Below are 23731 nucleotides of genomic sequence, written 5' to 3'. Positions count from 1 at the left end.
TTAATTTGAAGGAAAAACAGAACAAATAAATGTTAGCCTTTAGGATTAAAGTAGCCTGAAAGGGAATTTCCTGGTTGCATGGCAACCCCTTTTAATTTCAGGGTAGAAGGCGTGGTTTATAAGTTTCAATCCAATGAAAGACTTGAATTTACGCGCAGATCTGGTGTATGTGTAATGTATACGTCTAATGTTCCTGTAATGCTTGATATTATGAGGATAATACATTTCAAATCGTTTAGTCTATCAACAGCTTTGTTACCGGTTAGTTCCGAATGACAGGTATCAAATAAAGTGGTTTTAAGTTGCGCTATGTTTACATACCTGTCAATTTGTTTACATTCAATTAAAATTTTTTCATTGAACTTTTCGAATAAGCTTTTACCAGAACTCGCTTTATTTGTGAAGGTGTAGATTTTGTCAGCAATCATTTGAAGTAAGGAGAAAATGTCGCACTACATAAATGAAGCGGCTCACATACTGCACGCGCACCCCGATAGTTCCTATCATCAATCGAAACCCTTAAATATGGATACGAAATTACAAGAAAGTAAGGGATCTTTTTGCATAGACGCTCTATTATCGCGTAATGATGATCGTCCGAATACCCCCGATACATCTCGAAGTATATCACCATCATCCACAAGAAGTAGAAGTCCACCAATTTCGCCGGGAAGCGAAGAAATTCCCCCCACCTCGTTTGTACCAAGGCCGGGACTTTTAAATCACATTTATCCAAATGGTGGACTGTACGGTTACCAAAGTCAGCATCATGTGCAAAGTTCAGCCTTTCACACTTTGGACGGTTCGATGGTTCAAAAGCTTCAAATTCCCATCAATCACCATAGTCCCAGTCAATTGCAGCAAATGCAGTTGGAGTGGCTCGCGCGGACGGGGATGTTTTATCAAAGACTCCCGGACCTAACTGGTAAGTTGATTTACGCATTTTAAGCTTATGTTGGTTGTTAGACGAATATCCTTCTTTCTGAGTAATCCTTTTATTTCCGACAAACGCTAAAAGCTTCACAGTGTTTACCACCTTCCCCTTGGAATCTAGAGTCGGTTCTTGTGAAAACCCTCTCAACTAGAACGTATTTAAAGCTATTGTGAATAAAACTTGAAAAGAAAACTGTTGCGATCGGGGGTCTGTAGTACCGTGGAAATCTATAACGCATGAAATTTTCTACAGTTCTGAAGTTAATATGACACAAATTTGCAAATTTTAAAGAGGAAAGGGGCTATTCAGTTTTTTCGCCCTGTTTGAAAATATAAACCCTATATTTAGGAGAATTTTTTCGAAAACAAAAAACTACCCTTATATGTGATGGTTTTTTTCTGCCCGTCCGTATGTTCCTCAAGTACGAAAAGTGACAGCGATGTCAAATCTTCACCAATCGCTTCCTACCAGTTCTAAATTAAGATTGTATTTTCCATAAGATACCAAAATCATAACTAAATTAACAGTTCTTTCTGCGCTACTGATCTCTATATAAAAACGAGTAAATAGTTTTTTAGAAGCCAATATCTGCATTTTGTCACCTGATTGGGTAGGTCGAAACTCCTCTCTAGACACTTTTTTGGCAATTGACAGGGTGAAAGTCGAAAATATTTGAGGTTTAATTTGGTTTAAACAGGTTGGAAATTGGCATATATCGAAGATTCGATAAAACAGTACCAAATACCTAATTTTACCCAAAATGGTCATGAAACCTTCATTTTCATGCCTACGTATGACGTTTTATGACGGAGGCTGACCAGTCTACTTTTCCTGCCACCTGTCACTTTACCGGTCGCACTTGTCACTTTTCCTGCCGCACCTGTCACATTGCTAAATGTCTATAATGACTCCTGTCATCATTGATAGATTGGCATTAATCAAAAGTTCTATATGAAAATTGAATTGAAATTTAATACAAAACTCGTCAGTAAAATGACGTTACTTGACTCGGATATTAAAGTACTCGGCTGGGGCCTCGCACTTCAATATTCCCTCACCAGTAATGTGTCATTTTCTTGACTTTTATATAAATAACTATCGACCCGGGTCAATTGACGAAAAGATACCCACGATTCATGATTTTTTTCTATGATTTACACGTTTACCACCCTCGTACGTCCCAATATTTACTTTTACCCAAAATCGTCATTCAACGGTCATGTTCATGCCTACTTTATGCCAGCAAATTTTAGTTTTCATGAGAGAGGCAGACCACACTACTTTTCCTGCTGCATGTCACTTTACCGGCCGCACCTTGTCACTTTACTAACCGCTGCTAAATGTCTGTAATGACACCTGTCACAAGTGACAGATTGACATTAATCCGAAAACTGAAATTTTATTTTAAAATACGGTATCGAATAAAGTTTAATACAAAACGCGTCAGTAAAACTACATTACTGGACTCGGACATTATAATACTCGGCCCCATGGAGCCTCGTACTATAAGATTTCCTCGTCAGTAGTTTTCACCCCCAACTTTGACGTAAATACCTATTGTTTTTTATGACAGGTAATAGTACTGTAATAGTTGTTACTTGGTTATAGGATAAATATATTAGTTTCTGCTTCTTCTCATACAGTGTTTTGTGCACTTATTAACTATTAGAGTGCGGCTAGCTGTCAGAAAAACATTAAAAAAAAACGAAACACTGGACCACCATTACCCTTATGTGAAACAGGTGCCCTGAACTGAATTGTAGACGGAAGTAACCTTTAGACATCAAAGCAATAGAGGCGAATACGTCTTATGAGCCTCTTTCTTAGGACCCTGCGGTCCCACTCGAGAGGAAAGTTAAAAAAGCTTTAATTTGATATTTTTTGGTTTCGAATCGTTTACTATTTTATTGTAAATTTAATTACGTCGTCTATTTATTTACAATTATTTAACAATTAATTGACACAGTAATTACGTTCCCGTTTAGAGAAGACTTTACTGAAATATCCGATGACTTTCTCATATGCCCCTCCTGCATTTCTTTGCTTATCAAAATTCTTCGACCCATGGTATAATTGGGTCACTCACAAGCGGTTTCCCGGAGTCTTCCATCCATGCATCCATCACATCTTTCTGACAACACTGCGGCAGGGTGACATCATCCATACGAGTAACACGTAGCAGACCGTCTTCTTTCTCTGAGAATAGGAACTACTTCGTTCGTTAACATAAATAATTATAATTTTTCTAGGGCACGTCCAGCCTCCACCACAACGAAAATCTCGATATTGAAATTTAATTAGAATTTAGAAATTCAGCAGCCGTAACCGCCTCCAAACTCCAATGAATTATTAACAAATTGTCAATTAACACTTCATGTAATTTCGGGTACAAGATAAAAACATTTAAACATGAAAACTCATATTTAGGTCGTAATTTGAGCTCGATGAAACACAAAACTGACCATTTATAGATCAAACAAGTTTATCTGAAATCAATCAATGAAGTGAGCTGAAAGAAAAATAGGCGCTCAGGGTCATAAAAACAAAGACCACGCAGCACCAACAAGCGGTCGATGAACAAATTAATTAAACGAAGTTTTAATTACATTAATGTGTTAATAATCCAAAATCTCCGATCGTATCTGCGATTTTCAAACAGAGTATGATTGAATCTTGTGTCGAATCTCCAATTAAAACATTTTAACGTTAAAAATAATTGAAATGCACATACAGTTTGGATCGTTACCTTCTTCGGTATTATTTCAGCCTAAATAACGGGTACCTGATGTTGTTTACACAGCAATATTTTACACGCCATTTACGGCTGTATAAAAATGGAATCTATTCCAAAAGAAAGCATTGCTAAAATGAAAATCAAATTCCCAATAAGGACAAAATACCCACAGTTCCTTGGTATGGATTCAGTTGTCAATAAATGCAATTCATGTCCCCTGCTAGATTCTTTTAAGTATCTTGTGATTAAGTTAATTCAAATTTCAATGCAAATCCTTAAGGATAACCCACCAATATTTTAAACAATTCAAAAAAATATTTAAAATAACCGGATGGAACTGATGTTTCACTAAGCTTCTATAAAATGCAGTTCTACCTCGAAAAGGTTTTTCAAGAAAATGCGAAAACTGGATCGCTGTCAGGGCGAGACCGTTTCATTGTGCTCGCCCTCGTACAATTAATTATCTCTCGTTGTTTTGAAATTTCCGGATGGTGAATTTTATCTCGACCACAATCTCAAAAATGTACTCGAGTTTTTAATGTTCATGAACAGAAACAAGAAGCCAAATTCCAATGCACAAACTAATTTTTCCATTGTTATTAAACTTTGAACGGACATCAAAATGTCCCTTTAAACGTTATCTATTCGTCTAAAAAAATGCCGGCGGTTTATTTAATTCAATTTAATTTACTTTGTGTGCACTTACTAGGTAATTAACGTGTATATGTCCTGTAATTGGAATGTAATTTCTGTACGAGGTTAAATTATAAAAAGTATTACTTTATTAACTCTTTAGAATATAATATACTACCTACCTATTCTCTTCAAACGTCAAAATATTATAATGGCCTGAGTAGTAGGCGCCAAAGTTTGAAATGATCGCTAGGGCAGATTTAACTTTTCCTTTTCTTGTTTTCGGACAACAATTTAATTTTATAATAATAATAATAATAACTGATTGGCTAGTTACCGGAGCAATTTATTTTTTTTATATTCCCTGTTTGCAATTTCAATTTTTAATTAAAACAAAGGAAATTGTCAATCAATAAATAGTAGCCTAGTTACATTATAATGCACTGCTGATTAGAATTTCACTTACGCGAAAACGAAAGATGAAGCAGCGACGGACCTATGGGGGGGCAAGGGGGGGGGGGCAGGCTGCCCCTCCAATACTTAACTAGTTGGCAATTTTGACAAGAGTTGGTAATTTTCATTACTAGTTGGCGAATGCCGCGAAAGTAGGTAAATCGTAAATGTGATAAGTCGACTATTGAAGGAATGAGAAATTGCGGCAAAATCTATAAAAAAGGACTCTTTAATAGGAAAGTCGCTTCCTTCTTCTTCAACACAAGGTTGGTATTTTGGTAATGCTTTTAATTAGTATTAGAGACCGTATACTGATATCTTACATTTTCTACATGATTTATTAGACTTGGAAATACCACTTAATACTTAATAGATACTACCCGTTTGAGTTGGAAATTTTTACAGTTGAGTTGGCAAAATGTCATGTCTGCCCCCCCGATTTTTTTGTCTAGGCCCGTCTCTGAGATGAAGTGCAGTTTTTGTCAATCGACTAGCAAACACGTGCCACTCATTTAAAGGCACCTTGGCACCTGACTCAGGACCTACAGCACTCCTTCTGAGCCAGATGCCTTTTTTTCTTTTTGTCACTTCTTTCCTTCCTTTTGAAGTAAAGATTTCCTTATATTCAGTAGCCTGACCTGCAAAAGAAGGAGTTCTTTGTACTCCTCATCTGAACGCTTGTCCGCTGGGTCCAGTATGTTTTGTACTGTCGCCAGGAAAGATTGCCGGTCACAGCACCCCTTCAGTCGATCTTCAATCTATCATCAATCATCGAGAACAAACTTGAGCTTTATTATTGATAAATAATAAATCTTGGCAAGTACCTACTCGTATTTTGTAGAAATAAACAATTATCGCAGTCTTATATTTTGTAGGGTATGTTGAAATACAAACTAATTATGTGCATGTGTTCATTCCACCTTAACGAATTAAACTAAAAAAACGAAAGGCGTTTGGATAAAAACTTAGATTGATTTCCTAAACGTCTTCCGAAAATACTATTTTGGTGCTGAAAACATGATCCATTTCAAGGAATTCGCGTGTAGCTGTTTACGCGTCGGGAGCATATCTATGGGAATATTGACATTTGCCAATATTTCTTTGCTGGGAAGTTTCACTTTTTGTATAAGATTTACGAGGTTCTCTTGTTCGGAAAACGTTTTAATTTAATGTCGACGTTCCTTCCAAAAGTTTTAAGTTCGCATTATTATTTCGCAATTTCTATTGTGATATCCCAGCTAATTAAATTTCTCTTTCGTAATGGCAAAACTAGAAACTTTCGGAAACACGGCATTCACAACACATTGTGAACAGATCCAGAGAAAGGGATCTCTAAAATTGAGTTAGCTAATTGCAGAGCAACTCATAGAAGAGAACTCTGAAGCGAGATAAATGCATGCGATCGTAAACGTAAAAGTAGAGAAGAGCCTGTGAAATACTAGAAGCGAGATACAAAATTTTGGTATAAAATTGGAAGGGAATAGATGACAAAGACACGGCCTGAAACGGAAGTACCGACTGAGAGAGAAAAGTATAGGGCGCCTTCCGGTTAGTTTAGCAGCGTAACAGAGACGCCCGGACCTAATGTAGTGCTGATCATGTTAGAATGTGTTTACAGGCCCAATTTACAATCCTCGTCCTCGCCTTGCTCATCGCTCGTCAGACTTGCTGTTTGTCTTTCCAATAAGATGACGAACACTCAGATGGGATTATGGATGCCGTCATTTTATCATACTATGGAAGGTTACATTTACACACAGCATTTGTCATGGAATTACAAATTTCTTCCATTTACCAAACCTTCCGCCTTATGGGATATTTATTTGGGAAAGTCGCAATTAGTATTTTCCTCCCATTTCGAATTGCTAAATGAAAGATTCGATTTTTTTTTATTAAAGTTGTAGCAATTTTTGGAAACATCTTGTGAAAACGCCTCGCACGCTGAAATTCAGACTTGAAGCGAGCGCCAACGTTCATTGTTAACTGTAATTAGATTACCCTTCATCAAGAGTACGCTGTTTTCAGCAATGCCGCTTAGATGAGCTGCAATTTGCATTTCATTATCACATATAATGCGTATTAAACGGTCTGTATGCTTTAAAGCAACTTTAGCATGAAATCGGACTCAGAAATTTGAATATGTGATTTGATGAAAGGTATTATGCTATTTTAAGCAATAAAATCGTTACGTTAAATTTACATGCTTTCATCGAATTAAATTCGTCGATTATCTGAAGTTTCACTTCCAAATGAATCTCAATTAATATCAAAAAGGACCGAAAAAGTTTTATTCCATATATTTAAATAAGGCTAATGGTAGGTTGGCGTTAACGAGGTATGAAAATATTTGCGTTGAAGGTGGGATTAAATGTAAATTAGTATTCCGTATTTATTTTATTTTATCGGTTGAGATTGCGAACAAAACTAATTTACAATGGCAGATATTCAATTAGATCGATACCGAAAGTACTTTCCAACCGATAATGAGTAACTGTTACCGAATTATCTTCATATATGTGCATATGGCAGCAAGTTCAGAAATTTAATATTAAACGTTTGGTTTTGTTAGTCAAAGGATTCCGTTTATCGTTATTGTGTGCATGCAGCTTTGAAAATTACGTGAAAATCATTAATTGAAGATATGACCCTAAATTCATGGCAATTTAACTATAATTTTCATTTGAATGAATGCAGGGGTTTATCTATGATTACTGTTGCAATTATTCCTCAACTTAGACCGACTAGCAAGGTTTTTTAGTATGGTAGGGATAGCCCAACATTAGCCTAACCATAGATTAAAAGAACCAATTATTAATCTATGGCCTAACTAACGCCACTTCCTATGTTCATATATACCTCTGTCATGTATGTTTTTCTTTATGTCGACTATGCTAAATAAAACAAACTATTAAAACACATCTATGGAAAAATGTACAATCCCGTTGCGACCAATAGTGTGATGCACTATATCAAATTTGAGTCTTTAATTTATATTTTGGGGAAGGGAAACACCAATTATTGATTTATGTATTTAATACATTTATAACATGTATGTATGTGTTTAATACATTTATAACAGTCTTGCAATGAATTTAACACGAGCGAGAGCTTAATATTTCATAATTCAATTTGCCCATATAGCAAACAACAATCTTTATAGAATGTTCTCGAGTGCTACCGAACGCTTCCAAATGTTCTAGAACAAACACGTCATATTTCCAGGAAAAAATGCGTTACATCCGCCTTACCTTTTTTTGTATCACCGATGACTAATCTTTCAATGCGTCTCGATATCTATCGGGATTTCTAGAATATTCGCTATACTGCCCCCCTGTTGAAACTGTTGGGACGACGGCTGTAGTGAAGCTTTGATGGGATTTCTAGACTATATGCTACAGAACATTCAAATATGTATTTTTTGTATTTATGGTCTTTATTTTATAATATGTTATTATTATTACCTACTAGTAGTTTTCAAGGTACGATTTTCTTCCAAAATGTGCTACATTTTTGTACCCAAAAATTCCTTCTCAAGTCTGAAAGGTGAACTTTTTCTAACAGGATTGATATTTTTAAGTTCTCTGTTGATTTTCAGCCGAATAAATCCTTAAGAAGGAATGTAGGGAGTAGGGAACAGAGCTTTTTTAAAATTTTAGATCCTGATTTGGGGTCGTGTAGCATCTTAGACCTCTCAGATCATAATTCCTTTACCATAAAAGATTATCGAAAGAAATCTTAGAGCACAATTACCGTCGCCATGCTTTAAAAATAGTTAAATTATATTTTATTTACAATTAACTAACAATAAATTTGTAACAGTCTTAAATTGGATTAATTTATAACAGTAATTATTATTTATCACTTACAAATTATAACATAATACAAGTGCGTCGAAACTGAAACTGTCTTGAAACGCAATTCGATTTTCTTATATGATAAACCAGAGTGCTCTCGAATGTTCGCGAGTCTGCTCGAATGTTATAGAACAAAACATGTCATATTTCCGGGAAAGATTACGACACATCCGCCTTCGTTCTTTATGATGGCGCCTCAATGTATATCGAGATTTCTGGAATGTTCGTTACACTATAGGTACTTCATTTAAAAAAGTTGTTTTTCGCAACACGGACGATGCTTGTAGCGGGGACACAGCCCCAAGTCCTTGTGCTATAACGCGAACTTGATGGTGGTACCTGCACGACGACCCCCTCATGCATCTTGTATTCTTGTAGAATAGGCAACACACAACAACAGACCAAGGAACAATTAATGCATATACTGATATTTCAATCACGCTGATGATTAGACAGAACTTTTGTACGTTCCCATTGTCCTATTCATGTGTTCTACCATTTCGTTTGACTGTGGGCGTAAAGCAGCGATTCTGGTCTTGCGAATGCCCAATAGTTAGTATAGGTAGTGGCACAGGCTTTAGAATAGCGTTGACTCGAAATTTTGTCCCTGCTACAAAGTTATTTTACCAGAACGTCTGCCACAGTTGTCGCTTCTTGATTTGGTAGCGCATATACTTCTGTCCATTTGCTGAAATAGTTTTTTTTCCAGAATCTGCCTCCGGAAAGGTGCTTGCGATATAAACTTAGAACACAACACAAGCGCGTCGAAGTTGGGACTGTCTTGAAACCCAATTCGATTTGCTTATACTGGGGGTCAATTTTAAAACTTAGTCGGCCATATTTTCCAAACTAAAGAAGATATTGAAAATCGCACAAAACCGTTTCGGGGGTATCGAGGGGGAACCAGAATGACGTTATGAGTGACAACCCCCTATCCCCTTAACCCCCCCCCCTCTTCAAAAATCCTAAATGGCAACCATATACTTGTGACACATCTTTGGAAAGCTACTAAAAAATGCTTTCCAGTGGTACCAAAAAATTCAATATTCATTAAGACAATTTAACAAAAATTTTATAATTAACAAAAAAAAACTAATGTTGACATTGAGGGATTTATGGCAAATTGGCCAAGAACTTCAACCTGAGCTGCTTCATTAAGCAATCTTGGTTGCTTTCTTTTTTAAGGGTTAAGAGGTAGTGGGGGGTTGTCACTCATAACGTCATTCTGGTCTCCCGTCGATACTCCCGAAACGGTTTTGCGCGATTTTCAATATCTTTTTTAGTTTTGAAAACATGGCCGACTTCAGGTTTTAAAATTGACACCCTGTATAGTAAACCCGAATGTTCTCGAGTGTTAGCGAGTCTGTTTGAATGTTATATAACAAAACACGTCATATTTCCTGGAAAGATTACATCACATTCGCCTTCGTTCTCTATCATGGCGCCTCGATGTTTATCGAGTTTTCTGGAATGTTCGCTACAATAGTTTGTTCTAAGCACTAGTGCCGTGCTATATTCCAGTGGTGTAACCAACTTATTGCAGATATGGAAAGTACATATTTTTCCATGTAACATATAACTCTCGCCAGGAAAGATTGCCGGTCACAGCACACCTTGTGTCAATTTACAATCTATGTTTTTTTAAGATGCGAGCGACTTCCGGAATAGGATCGTGCCAATTTTTCGTTCAACATTGGCACGACCCTATCCAGGAAGTCGCTCACATCTTTAGAAAAACACAGATTGTAGATCGGCATCAGGTCTTCTCTGACCGGCAATCTTTCCTGGCGAGAGGTTTAGTTATTATACCCTGTATAACGGCATCAGTTACAAATTTTATGAAATAAACTTCGGATTCGTAGTTCTACTGGTGATTGGTGAAACCTAGGGTGAAACATTCTCTTTGTCTTTATGTTTTGTTGTACGTTTGGGTACAAAATGGTAGCAAACGATAGGTAGTACTTGACAGTCCAGAACGAACAATCTAAACATCTCTTAAATACGGTTACTGAAATGTTTAGGCCAAATGGTATTATTTTAAAATGATAACTGTGATTATTCATAAAAAACGCTGTGTATTTTTTAGAATTTACATGAAGTGCGGTAACATCTAATGAACTGATTTGGATTTTTACATATTCTAACGTCTCTTCCAGTGCTGGAGGTGCGTTTCGATCCTCTTTTGTTATTTGGTTGAGCCTTCTCGCATTACTATTTTAGGGTTCGAAGATGGTGAATCTGCAGTTATCGTTTGATTATCTCGTGATCTAACATCCTCTGCATCTCTTTTTCTACAGCTTCCCGTTTGTAAAGGGGAACTAGATAGTATGGGTAAAAAATGACCCCTCCCCCCTTACTATTTTTGGCGGAAATGCACGTTTTGAAGCACTAAGAATCCGAATGATGTCGGTCTGTCGGTGTATACTCTCAATTTCGGCTAAACGGTTACTAGCCGGAAGGTCGGGTGTTCGAACCTGGGCTGAGGTACGAATTTTTTATCTGTGGCAGATGGGAATTAACTTAGACTAGTTTCGAGCATTCTGCCGGATACTGCGAATTAGGTTTTCCTCCAGTTTTCCTAATTCGTAAGGTAAATAGCGGAGTAGTATAGAACAACTTAAGACCTTCTGCAGGGGTACCTCTAAAAAATCATTATGCGGGTCACTCTGGAATTGGATACAAGCCTGTTGAGGGCCCAGAACAAGAGAGGGGCAATAAATAAGTAAATAAAAATAAAAGGTTAATGGTTATTTAAATCTTGCAAGCACCATTTGAAAATCTATGGGTAATAAATAATTATTTGAAAAATAATATTTCCTTTACGCGTTATCGTATTCCTGAAGTCACGCTATTTAGTAAAACTGCTGAAAAAAGGAAACAAAAGACCATTTCTTTAAAATTCCTTCTGAAAAACATTTTTGTGTCCTTTCGCAATTAAAAGAAAGTATATCGCGTGATTAATTTTACTCTGCGCGGATAATTAATGCGTGATTTTGTATTATATACGCATAATTGGAGGAGCATATCATACTAGTTTAAGACACCGAAAGAGTTATAATGATATCGTTCCTAGAAAAAGAAATATGATTGTGTAAAATGGAAAAACGCGGATTTACTATCATCATTTTATCTTCAAAGACTTGAAACGTTAAAATTAAATATAAAAAAAATAAGTAGTGGAGTTGCGTAGGGATTTCCGATAAGACGTAATGTATTTAGACGTCTTCTAGAATAAAAACAGTCACTTCAATCATCGCAGATAACCGCTCACTGCAAAACCGGTCGCCTGTGAGTTGTACATAAATTATGCTATTATATTTATTTATTATTATTATTATATTATATTTTGCCCATGCGAGGAAAAAGACATAATTTTTGCAGTAGGTGGCTACCTGTGACTGTTCTTATACTAAACGATGTACAAAGTGTCCCAAACTGCAGCCTAAGGTCACGTGACTTTTTCGAGCACTCCGACCTGTAAGTATCGTAGGCCTCCGTTGAACCGATTGGAACCAAATTTGGTACACTTAGAGATCTTAGACTTAAGGGAGAACTGAAAAGCTTTTGGGTAAAACGCGCATGCCGCTTTCTCAAGCGGGCGTATACGCAGTATATAGCACACCAGGAAATATACCTAACACATCCTTCAATGCAGGCCGAACGAATCCATTCGGCCGAATTCGTTTGCTATACGAATAGGGATGAGTCAATGTTTTTCAGTTTGCAACGGCTGTTAATAGTGGCGTGATGCCAAAAAGAGAAACATTAATCGGAGACATGGACACTTTCAATTGGGCAGCTACATCTTCTCTTAGAAAGTTGGGTTCGGATCTTGAACCCAACAGAGCTCTACAGTTGAAAGTTCTATATTTACTGTATCACGACAGCCACAGTACTGAGGATAACCTGGCTGATGTTACAAGCTACATTGTTACTCAGCTACTGGTGATTCCGAAGCATTTTCTGACTTATGGAGTAAGAACTCATAATTCCGACTTGAACAATCCTCTACTGCATGATTGGGATTGAAGCAATTGATGCAGAAGGAAAGATTCTTCGCATCGGCAAGTCTGTTGTCGTAAGGAATCCACGAAGGCAATGGAACTTATGCATTTCTCTGATCTGATCTTGCTTACGTCATGGATTGGACGCCGAAAAGTGGAAACCACTCCGCAGATTTACTACTAAATTTGGGTAAATCTACAGCAAACTGCTATTTTAAAATGTTAACACAAAATGACGCATTTAGATCTCACTTCTAAAAGTGCAGTCGAGCGGTATAAAACCACAACTAATCCCCTTATTGCCAAAAATTGAATGAGATTACATTGAAAATAAAATGGGTGCATAATTAATACAAATTTCGGTGTAATGCCGCAAAAAGCACATCGAAAGCGCAACATAGGAAACGATCATGTCATATATATCGTTTAAAACACGACATATGCGGCATTAGGGGTAAAATTAGCCGTATAAAATCCTCTTAACCACATGGGTCGACCCGTCCTCTCTCCACCTTTTATCGTATATGGAAAACGCGAAGTGCACCCAAATACGTTTCGTTTGTAAGGGGCGACGTATATGCGTTTGCTCAATGCGATAAATTACTTTAATTGCTGTCATCAACTTTGCTAATGTGCTGCCATCTATTTGCACTAAACTTGCTGATTAAACGGTTTAATGTTTGTTTAAGTTTCGTTTCGTCGAAAGTTTTAAAATTAATTTATTTGTGTTTGTATTGCATCAGTTAGTAGTTTGTCTCAACTCAAAACTATTATAATCCTTGTTTTCTGTACGCATTTCTTGTGTACTTGTCCAGTAAAGAACTGTTGTACTTGGAGAGCCTGCCCTTCAGGCTTTGTTATTGCAGGTTCTACTTTTGACTGAAATTAATAAGATAAAATAAATAAGTCTAATTTACTCTCGTGAAACTAAAGAGTATGTCTTATCAAGATTCATATTAGATACTAGAAAGATGAAAAAATTATGAAGTAGAATATAAGACATAAATGGTAAAACGATCCAAAAAGAGCTTTTCTGGGGCATGTCCTAGAGATCTAAGGAGACCATTATTTAAACATTATCAACATTGATTAAAAAATGATTTCTATTGGGTTTGCTGTCTGAAAGCTGAAAAACATCTGAAAATCTATTAAATGGGAATAAAATGGGAAGTGCGTAACACAAGCTGAGTGGGATCGTTTAAATCATCCGCTTTTTCGTAAGCTAGTTTGCATTCTTTTGGCTACAAGTCAAGAATCGCATCCAAAGTCCGATTGAGAGTACTAATGCTAGTCATTTATAAGCATCGAACGTGCACATAACCTCTATATATCAGAAAGCAATCGGGAAAATCGCTGGAGGGCTTTAAAACATTCTGATGATCGTTGAAGCGTGATTTACAACAGAAATTTTAACGTTTCCTCTGTTATTATCTTATGAAACTATCTTTGCTGCCTCCATTTGGGATAGATTATAGATTTAGCTCATTTTATGCGTTTAGCTGATTGCCTTTATGACGTCGTTATTGCTACGATTTGATGAGTTCTTGGTTTTTGAAGCCATCTCCTTATTTATATCTTGTTTACAATGTACCTAAATCGTTATTTTATTCCGCAACATTAAAAGATACTTTTCGCTAAATTGGGCACCGTGATGAAAACGTCAAAACATGCAGTTTAAAACGGTTTAAAATCAAATAATTGTCAATAGATCAACATAACTTGACAAATATTGCATTGTTAAAATTCTACCCTATCAAATAACGTGCATGTGCGAATTGTAACAAGTTAAAAGTAAATTCAATGGCGAGAAAGCGACAGATGGTCACCTGTTAATATAACTAGTATAAATACAGGGTTGCTTTAAATAGAGCCAATATCAACAAACCATTGAATTATAATGGGTGGTCATAAAATTTAGCGCTTAATTGGGGTTGGGGTGGCACTTTTGTCACTTTAATTCTGTTTACAGACGTGCAATGATCGAAAATTATTGCTGTACTCATCAGAATTGTAATTAAATGCACTTACGCGACATCAACACTTCTGTGTCTAAATTATAAGGGTTGCGATGTATTCATTTAAAATTGAACAAAGTCCAGTTTAATGCATCTTTGCATCTCCTCGTCTTTAAATTTATATGTCTAAACTGAATTAAAAAATAAGTTTGATTACGAGAGTAACGGGTGTAATGGGAATAGGACCTCTTTTGTTGCAGACCTCTTGAGAACCCAAGGTTACATTAAGTTAAATTGATGCCTATCACAAGTATGGGGTTTCCATTTAGGATTTATGAAGAGGGGGGGCTCGGGGGTTAAGGGGGTTGGGGGTTTGTCACTCATAACGTCATTCTGGTTCCCCCTCGATACCCCCGAAACGGTTTTTCGCGATTTTCAATATCTTCCTTAGTTTGGGAAATATGGCCGACTGCAAGTTTTAAAATTGACACCCTGTATAACATTACAGGTAACTCTCAATTTATCACAAACCCGAAGTTCTTTAAATGTTTCACGACGCCGACGTACTAGAAATGTAGGACTTAAACTGCTAATTCTTTACTACCATTCAGATAGATTACACTCAGTAAACACACGTTCTGGTTCTTAAAATCGCACCACGAATTTTCAATCATACGCGAGGATATTTTTCACAACGCATCAAAACAAATTTCGACCGCGAATCAATTTTTTTACACGCCAATATCGTCCTTGGTTGCTCCCTACATTGGGACGGGCTCACGCTGGAAACTTCAGTAAGAATTCAATTTCAGGTTAGAATCAAATATTTAAATGCACTCAAAATAATACGTTGCCAAGAATCAAGCTTATAATTCCCATTGTCGCACTTCTCTCGCTGTTTAAATCTCGCCTGTTAGAAGTTCTGAAACAGGACTTATTTTCTGAACGCATCGACTTCCACTAGTGTACCTTTTTAAACGATTAGTAAACATGTATTTTTGTCACGTGTTCGGGTTTAAACAGAACGTGACTAAACTCTTAGGTTCGAAGAGACTGCGGCAACCGCGCTCGCACATACATTTGTTCATGTTCGCTATTAAGCGGTATATGTAAATTTTTCTGTTTAAAAAATACAAATTCAAAACAAAATTTCTTAAAGCGGCTAACTGACAGCCAGTTACAATGCATTGAATTAAAAAGTGTACAGAGTCACATCCAAAGTGAAATTGAGATTCAAAATTTTAATTTTGTAAATGATAATAACAAAACAAATTACTATACTGCCTTATGCATATTAAAACCACACATAAATGGACAGAGGCAAAGCATTCTCGCAAACGCATATACTCATTTCATTGAATTTCCACAAATAAAAGAAATGCGCTGCCGTGGTTTGAAATAGGCTTCCCATTTTCACGGGGTGAAATTCTTAATTCATTTTTTACCTACCCCCACTTCCTCTGACGAGATGAAGTTAAATCAATTGAACTGAAGACTCCGGGGAGAAATTTCGAATATAGTAAAACGTTGGGGGGTTGTTATTGTTCGTGGTAATGCCAGGAAACTTTCTTTATTTGGTACCATTTTTTAAAGAAAAGGGGAAGTTTTCGTTCATTTATTTTTGTTGACGTAATAAAGTTCTTTCGTGAAATATAACGAGTTTACTCGTGAGCTTCTCGTCCGGAAATGGTTCACCGTAATTGAATGCGGATAAATTCTTTTTTATCGCGTTTTATCAAAAGAATGTTTATTATGCGTCACATTCACATAATACAAATTTCGGATTAAGTTTTTAGCGTAATTTATTGAAGGCGACTCAAAAAACCTAAATTTCCTACATCGGTCAGGAATATAACCAAACTGCACTACACACTTTTAACACAAAAACGAAACCTTTATTACCATATTCGAAAGTTATACTTCTGGTGCTACTACCAAACTAAACACTAACTTTCTTTATGAACTTTAAACTTCCGTAAATTTCTGAACTTATGGTTCCCGGTCAAAACGGTTTAACTTTTTGAAGATGGGACCTTAACTCGGTTACTTTTAATACAACGTTAATAAGCTAAACTGCGATCAAGACGCGAACCTCTCCTGGACGCCTTGAGTCTCAAAACGCGAATAAATAGTTCTCCAAAAATCAACCCTCTTGAATACTGAGTAAAATTGGCGGTAGCCACGGAAAATCAAATGCAAACTGAAGCTATCAAACTCTTACGTTTAAATTTAACGTAACGGTGAAAAGATTCTTGCCAAAGGCAAAAAGATCCCCTTTAAACAATGACTTTACTTTTTATAACATTCGGGCATTTCATGGAGGGATCGACGGTTTTACCAGCCGACGCAGCATATTCGATTGTTCACGTCGAAAAATTATAACTTTTATTTAATTATGCGGCCTGCTATACATAAAAATCTGCAGTTGACTTTAAAATTTAGCTCAATTAAATTAAGCGCGCTTCTAATGAGACCACTCACGAATGGTTCTGATGCAACTCATTTGATGAGCTACCGTTAATTACACTTACTTAATTTGCCGGATTAAAATTTCCAAATTCTTCAACTTCACTTCGGTACTTGCACTTAAATTTCGATTTAGACAACACTGGGTTCGTTGTAATAACAGATGTAAAATTGGCCCCCTTTAACTGATGCTTGGAATTGCTTCACGTAAGCGATAAAAATGTACGACTAGCCCCTTCGTAAGATTCACTTATTTAACTCGACATTCACTTTAAAGGGCGCAATAAAAACCTCTAAGAGCACTAAACTTTCTTCTACAAGTTTATAACTGGAAAAGCTGACGTGTCTTGCATAAAATACGACTACGACTTTCACCAAACCAAGAAGAAGCAACGATTAACGTTCGCCACCAAAAAGCAACGATTAACGTCTGCTTCGTCTAGTTAAAACATTCTTTCCCTTCCGTTTTCTTTCCTTCGCCCTTAACAAACTACTGAGTTATCTTCGAATACAGAACAGTACCTATGTTTTCTTAACTTAAAACTAATTAGCTTACGTAGAGATAAGAGATTTCCTTATAGAAACGACCGGATTTAGTTTTAGTTTACTTAAACGGAATAGAATATTGCCCCTCTGGTTCTCAAATAAGGTCAACAAAGGAATTACCTGGCGACGGGCTTTAAAGGAAACTTCCACACGGTTTGAGAGACTCCTCCTCAAAGTCAGTGGAATCGGACGCAAGCGCAGAGATGAGGATACCTGGCTTCAAGTCCGTCCAAATGCTTGAAATACCAAGGCTGTATCAGGTAGCGTAAAGCCCACAGGGAATTAACCCTACAAAGATTAATGATACCAGTGAGTAAGACGCCAAATAAAACTAGCAACCAAATTAAGAGGTCTGGGGAATAATGAAACCTGTGAATGGAAACAAACGGCAATAAATTAGAAGGAATTCTGGATTTCTAATCTGGGATGTACTAATGAATCCGGGTCTGGTTTCTGGTCGATAAGAGATGCAGGAATTAAGTTCCTCAGGTGAGGGATTGAGAAGGGATTTAATTTCAAAGGATGGGGAGGACAACAGGCATCTAACGGAGGAATTTTACAACACATAATACAGGATGTGTACAAAATTCTCAACATTTTTCTAACGCGCTAAAAGCGAAGCGTAATGTTTTAAAACGTAATCAACGTACTTTTACTCTACCCACCAGGCTACGAATGCTAATGTTTCTGATGTAGCGCACTACTTTTAAAAAATGCATATTCCTCTATTACACGCCTGTCTGCTAAACATACTTTCACTTCTACACTGTTATAATTAAATAAACATTTGCTACACTGTAAAATTATTTATTTTATGGCACATGTTAAATTGACAATTTAATAGGTTTGAATGAGTAGGCTAAGCCGTTCTTTAACCGTAAGGATAGATAAAATGATCACTTTAACCGTTCTGATAGATAAAGTGAAACAAATGATTGTGCATTCTAATGACACCTGTCATTCTTATTCTAAATCCACGATATAAACTGACGTTCAATAATGGTTAAAATGCCCATTTGTCGTCTTGTATAATAGATAACTATTATAATTTATAATACACACATCTCTTTATAATTAATTAAAATTAAAATTATAATTAAATTTAAAATGGAAAAATGGTAACCCGTTAAAAGTATATGGTATAAAAAATCAAATCAGTATATAATTTAATTAATAAAATAACATAAAAGAAATAATTACAATATTAATATTCTAGCACAATATTATAAGTGTTGTTCTAAACGTGATTAGTAAGGGGGATGATGTTTTATCACTCGATAGTCCAAATCCAGTTAAAGCAGAATACGGCACCGACTAGTATTCATACTGCAAAAGTCAAAAGGATAATATTTTCAACCGTATGTAGTTTAGGGTTTAGGGGTAGGTACTATGTGCAGTATACCTATGTGTAAAAACACTTTTTCTACAGTACTCCACATTGCATAAAGAATTCTGCACGGATTTTTAATTTATATTTAATTATTCATTGTAGAAAATGTTCTATATAATTTGATACCATATTGCGTATAAACCCTGTGGCCAGAAGGGACGTATGTTTGTCGTATATTTATCACTACAACCCTCTGATTGTCCTATTGTCATGATAATTTAATATCCTAATACATTTAACGACACCCCTAATTTTACGGTCTTTTGTCGAAACGACGGTAAAGCCTTACGCTCTTCTAAACAAGAACCCCGTCTTGTTTACCTTACGTTTACGTGTTTATAGGCAATGGCTATGCCAAAATCGTTCAAATGTTTTTGTGCCGCACGTAAATGAAAGGTAAACGAAATAATGACCTTTTACTAATTTGGAAACGTGCATTTTATAAATCAAATACGTCGACAATGTTCCAAATGTAATTGCATAATCCATTTAGGAGATGCTCTGACATGGTTGAACGAAAATAAATAACGTTCAATAAGAATAATTGCATCAAGAATTCCCCTTACATGCTAATCGCTTGTAAAAATATTAGTATAGTTGTAATTGGCTTTTATTTTGAATACTGCTAGAGACATTTGGCGATAAATTAATTTAGCGTCGTCGCTTCCAAAAAGAGCTTTCAACGTTTTCAGGCACACAAGCAATTAGGTACGCATTACTAATGCTGCTCCCTTTTTTTTTCAGGTTGTGCACCGGGACATGCAATTTTAGGAAAAACTCGCCGACCTCGCACCGCGTTTACTTCACAGCAGCTTTTAGAGCTGGAGAAACAATTCAGACAGAATAAATACCTATCGAGACCAAAACGCTTTGAGGTCGCAACGAGTCTAATGCTAACCGAAACACAGGTAAGTAGCGCGTACAAAGTACTCGGGGTGAACTATTTCTAAAAGCAGACTCTATACTACCTTCTTCGCTCTAAAAGTTATGGCCGAAGATAAGTAGAAATACAAACAAACAGACAGAAGTCATATTTTAGGATTGCAATGACTAACTGCTGGAATTGTGACATATATTTATCACGTCTGAACGTTCACCCTATTTTATCTATGTTTATTTCTTTCTTTAGAAGTTTTATCTTGGTAGCCGACTGACTTTAATTTACTAATTTTCGGTTCGATTCTAATCGCATTTATCTTGTACGTAGGTGAAAATATGGTTCCAAAATAGAAGAATGAAATGGAAACGAAGTAAAAAGGCCCAACAGGAAGCGAAAATTGGCAAGGACGACAATGTGAGCGAAAAAAGGCAATTAAGCACAAGCTCCTCAGTTACGAAACCAAGCTCTTCATCTAGTCAAGACGTCACCGATCCAGTACCAAGTACGCAAACTGAATCACGTCGAATTCAAGACGAATCCCTTTACAGACCCTACGTAGTGTAATGAATAGCCTAGTCACAAAGTAAGTCGGGTTTTTCTGTACAGTACTGGTGCAATTTTAACAAAAGAGACATTATATTGTGATGATAAGAGAAAGAGAATTTATTTCTACGTGAATGACGATGTAAATAATGATAGATGTAAAATTGATTGCTGTAAGTAATGATATACGAAGCTGAGGAGTAATTTATTTTTGTTTCCACTTGTGTCAAGCCCTGTAAATATTTTTCAAGTTCCTATCTGTAAAATGGCTCAATTAAGGAAATAAATTGTTTGAAACTCTAATTCTTTAGTTTACGCTAATATTTCCTTTGTAAACATGACTAATGCACAATATATTTACGCTCTGTTTTTAACAATAATTACTACGTACTACTAATTGATAATAGTCCAGTAACTTTGTTCCTAAAAATGGGGGGTACCAAGCGTCAAATCCGGTAGTTCTGATTTTTTGTGGGATTGCTTATGTTGTTAACGCAATGTATAATTCAAGTTTTCGACCTCGAGCGGCGAACGCAACATAGTCAAATATACTAAAAACCGAGGAATTTTCGTTTTCTTTTCAGATTTTGACGATTTTAACCCTCAAGGACCAGTTTGTCGAAAATAACTAATGAATACGCTTTAAAAGTAGACTAAGTTGTTTACAATTTGAGGCTACAACCGTTTCTATAGACGTAATAGTTTACGAGATAATGCTTTTCAAAGTTTATCGATTTTTTCAAGTCGAAAATTGTTAGCACTATTTTGTTCTGTAATTCTATAAAAAAAACGAGAGGTGTAAATGATATTCTTAACTAAACGTACCTCTAATCAATATCTAACCTTCCTTTTTTACCAAAAATCGACTGCATCAAAATTTCTCGGGAAAACACTTTTTCTTATTAGGTAATTTTGGTGCGTAGAATCCAAAACAATTCGTACTTTTTCGATCAGATTTCTCAATCAAAATTTTTTTTCCGGGTCGATCTGAGACAATTATTTTTTCGGGGCTCAAAAAAAGACAGTGCATAACCTTCCTTTTTTACCAAAAATCGACTGCACCAAAATTTCTCGGGAAAACACTTTTTCTTATTAATTTTGGTGCGTAGAATCCAAAACAATTCGTACTTTTTCGATCAGATTTCTCAATCAAAATTTTTTTTCCGGGTCGATCTGAGACAATTATTTTTTCGGGGCTCAAAAAAAGACAGTGCATAACCTTCCTTTTTTACCAAAAATCGACTGCACCAAAATTTCTCGGGAAAACACTTTTTCTTATTAATTTTGGTGCGTAGAATCCAAAACAATTCGTACTTTTTCGATCAGACTTCTCAATCAAAAGTTATAGACTAGAAACCAATTTCGAAAGAAAATTCAAAGGGCTGTAACTTTTGAACTAGTAGCCCAATCTTGGAACTGTTTGAAATTATGGATTCTACAGGCCACATTCTATAAGAAAATTTTTTTCCGGGTCGATCTGAGACAATTTTTTTTTCGGGGCTCAAAAAAAGGCAGTGTATAACCTTCCTTTTTTACCAAAAATCGACTACACCAAAATTTCTCGGGAAAACACTTTTTCTTATTAATTTTGGTGCGTAGAATCCAAAACAATTCGTACTTTTTCGATCAGACTTCTCAATCAAAAGTTATAGACTAGAAACCAATTTCGAAAAAAAATTCAAAGGGCTGTAACTTTTGAACTAGTAGCCCAATCTTGGAACTGTTTGAAATTATGGATTCTACAGGCCCACATTCTATAAGAAAATTTTTTTTCCGGGTCGATCTGAGACAATTTTTTTTTCGGGGCTCAAAAAAAGGCAGTGTATAACCTTCCTTTTTTACCAAAAATCGACTACACCAAAATTTCTCGGGAAAACACTTTTTCTTATTAATTTTGGTGCGTAGAATCCAAAACAATTCGTACGTTTTCGATTAGACCTCTCAATAAATAGTTATGGACAAAAAACAAATTTCGAAAAAAAATTCAAAGGGCTGTAACTTTTGATCTAGTAGCCCAATCTTCAAACTGTTTGAAATTATGGACTCTCGATCGATCTCGATCTCAGACAATTTTTTTTTCCGGCCTCAAAAAAAGGCAGTACTTTTAAGTTATTCAAATATTTGAGAACAATTTAGAAATGTTTAGGGAAAGTTTCCATTGTCACAAAATCAAATATAAAAATCCGATACATCTGAATACCGAACTCGATAGCCTACGTAACTTAAAAACAATAGGGACCTTTTTTATATCCTTAAGACCATGTGTTCCAATTTTCAAAGCGATCGCACGTTTCTAAACAAGTTATCATGCACACGGACAAACGGATAGTCAAAAATGGATCTGTTCCAAAATCGCTAGGATTAATTTCAGAAAGGCGTACGTATCATGTGCACGACGTACGATCGCTTTGAAAACTGGTACACGTATTCTTAAGGATATAACTGGTATAAGAAAGGCCCTGGTAGGTACCTCCTATATAATAATATAATAATAATAATACGCTTTTACTCACCTTAAATTTGTATATAACAATAGAAATATAAAAAAAGCTAACCCCATACAAAGTATAACTTGATTTTTTATCTGGTATACTATTTTAAATTTTTAATGTATTTGAGTGACAAGTATTTGAATACTTTTTACTGTATTCGAATACTTTTCAAAGTATTCGAATACCTTTGATTTGTGTAAAATATTTACTATTTAGTATTCAAATACTTTTTGAAAGTATTCTGCCCAGCTCTGTTCTCATTAAAGGTTTTTTTGAGCACATTGCATCACTTTAAAGTGGCGATTTGCAAAGTCTCAATGGCATTAATTTCTTATTTGCTCGAAGCAATATTGCATAGACAAGCAATTTGCAGTTGAAGCGTTCTTTTTTTTTCAAGCGCTAAAGTAATCTGGAAACTGGTAGCAAAAATAGATACTTTTTATCCATTCTACACAGTACGTATAAAAATAGTCATAAAATGTTGTAGGTGCCGCGCGGCGTATCTATAAATTTTTTGCTGAGTATGGGATTTTTCTGCTTATAGTATACAGCTTCTCGTCATTTGGTTTTATGTCCTCCTCCATCGTTCGCTCTTATGTTAATCTAAACAATTACTTTAGTTTTTAGCGTATTGGTGTAAGGGGTCAGCAAACTATAATATGACACATAGGGACGAAAGGTTATTTCTCACAAATTCGTTCGGGTGTGTTTTAATATGTGGTCAGATAATAAACCCTGATCGTGGATTAAACTTCTAAGGAGCTGGCGAAACGCCAGTATCAGTCGTGAAAAAATCCCGATAATTTTTAGAGCAGGAAAATTGCGTTAAAAAAAATTATGTTTTATT

General features: G+C 35.9%; 1 protein-coding gene across 1 annotated transcript; it reads left to right on the top strand.

Moving 5' to 3' along the window:
* The first annotated feature begins 250 nt into the window (after positions 1 to 250).
* LOC116158884 (homeobox protein Hox-A7-like) lies at positions 251 to 20695 on the top strand. Its single transcript, XM_031471745.1, has 3 exons — positions 251 to 925; positions 19714 to 19877; positions 20177 to 20695. Exons 1-3 carry the CDS (start codon positions 445 to 447, stop codon positions 20411 to 20413), a joined length of 882 nt encoding a protein of 293 aa, XP_031327605.1. The 5' UTR covers positions 251 to 444; the 3' UTR covers positions 20414 to 20695.
* Positions 20696 to 23731: the final 3036 nt, after the last annotated feature.

This window comes from Photinus pyralis, unplaced genomic scaffold (genome assembly GCF_008802855.1).
Source record: "Photinus pyralis isolate 1611_PpyrPB1 unplaced genomic scaffold, Ppyr1.3 Ppyr1.4_LG1, whole genome shotgun sequence".
Taxonomy (NCBI): Eukaryota; Metazoa; Arthropoda; class Insecta; order Coleoptera; family Lampyridae; genus Photinus; species Photinus pyralis.
The sequence above is the reverse complement of the archived record's forward strand: the minus strand, read 5'-3'. Positions and strand labels throughout refer to the sequence as shown.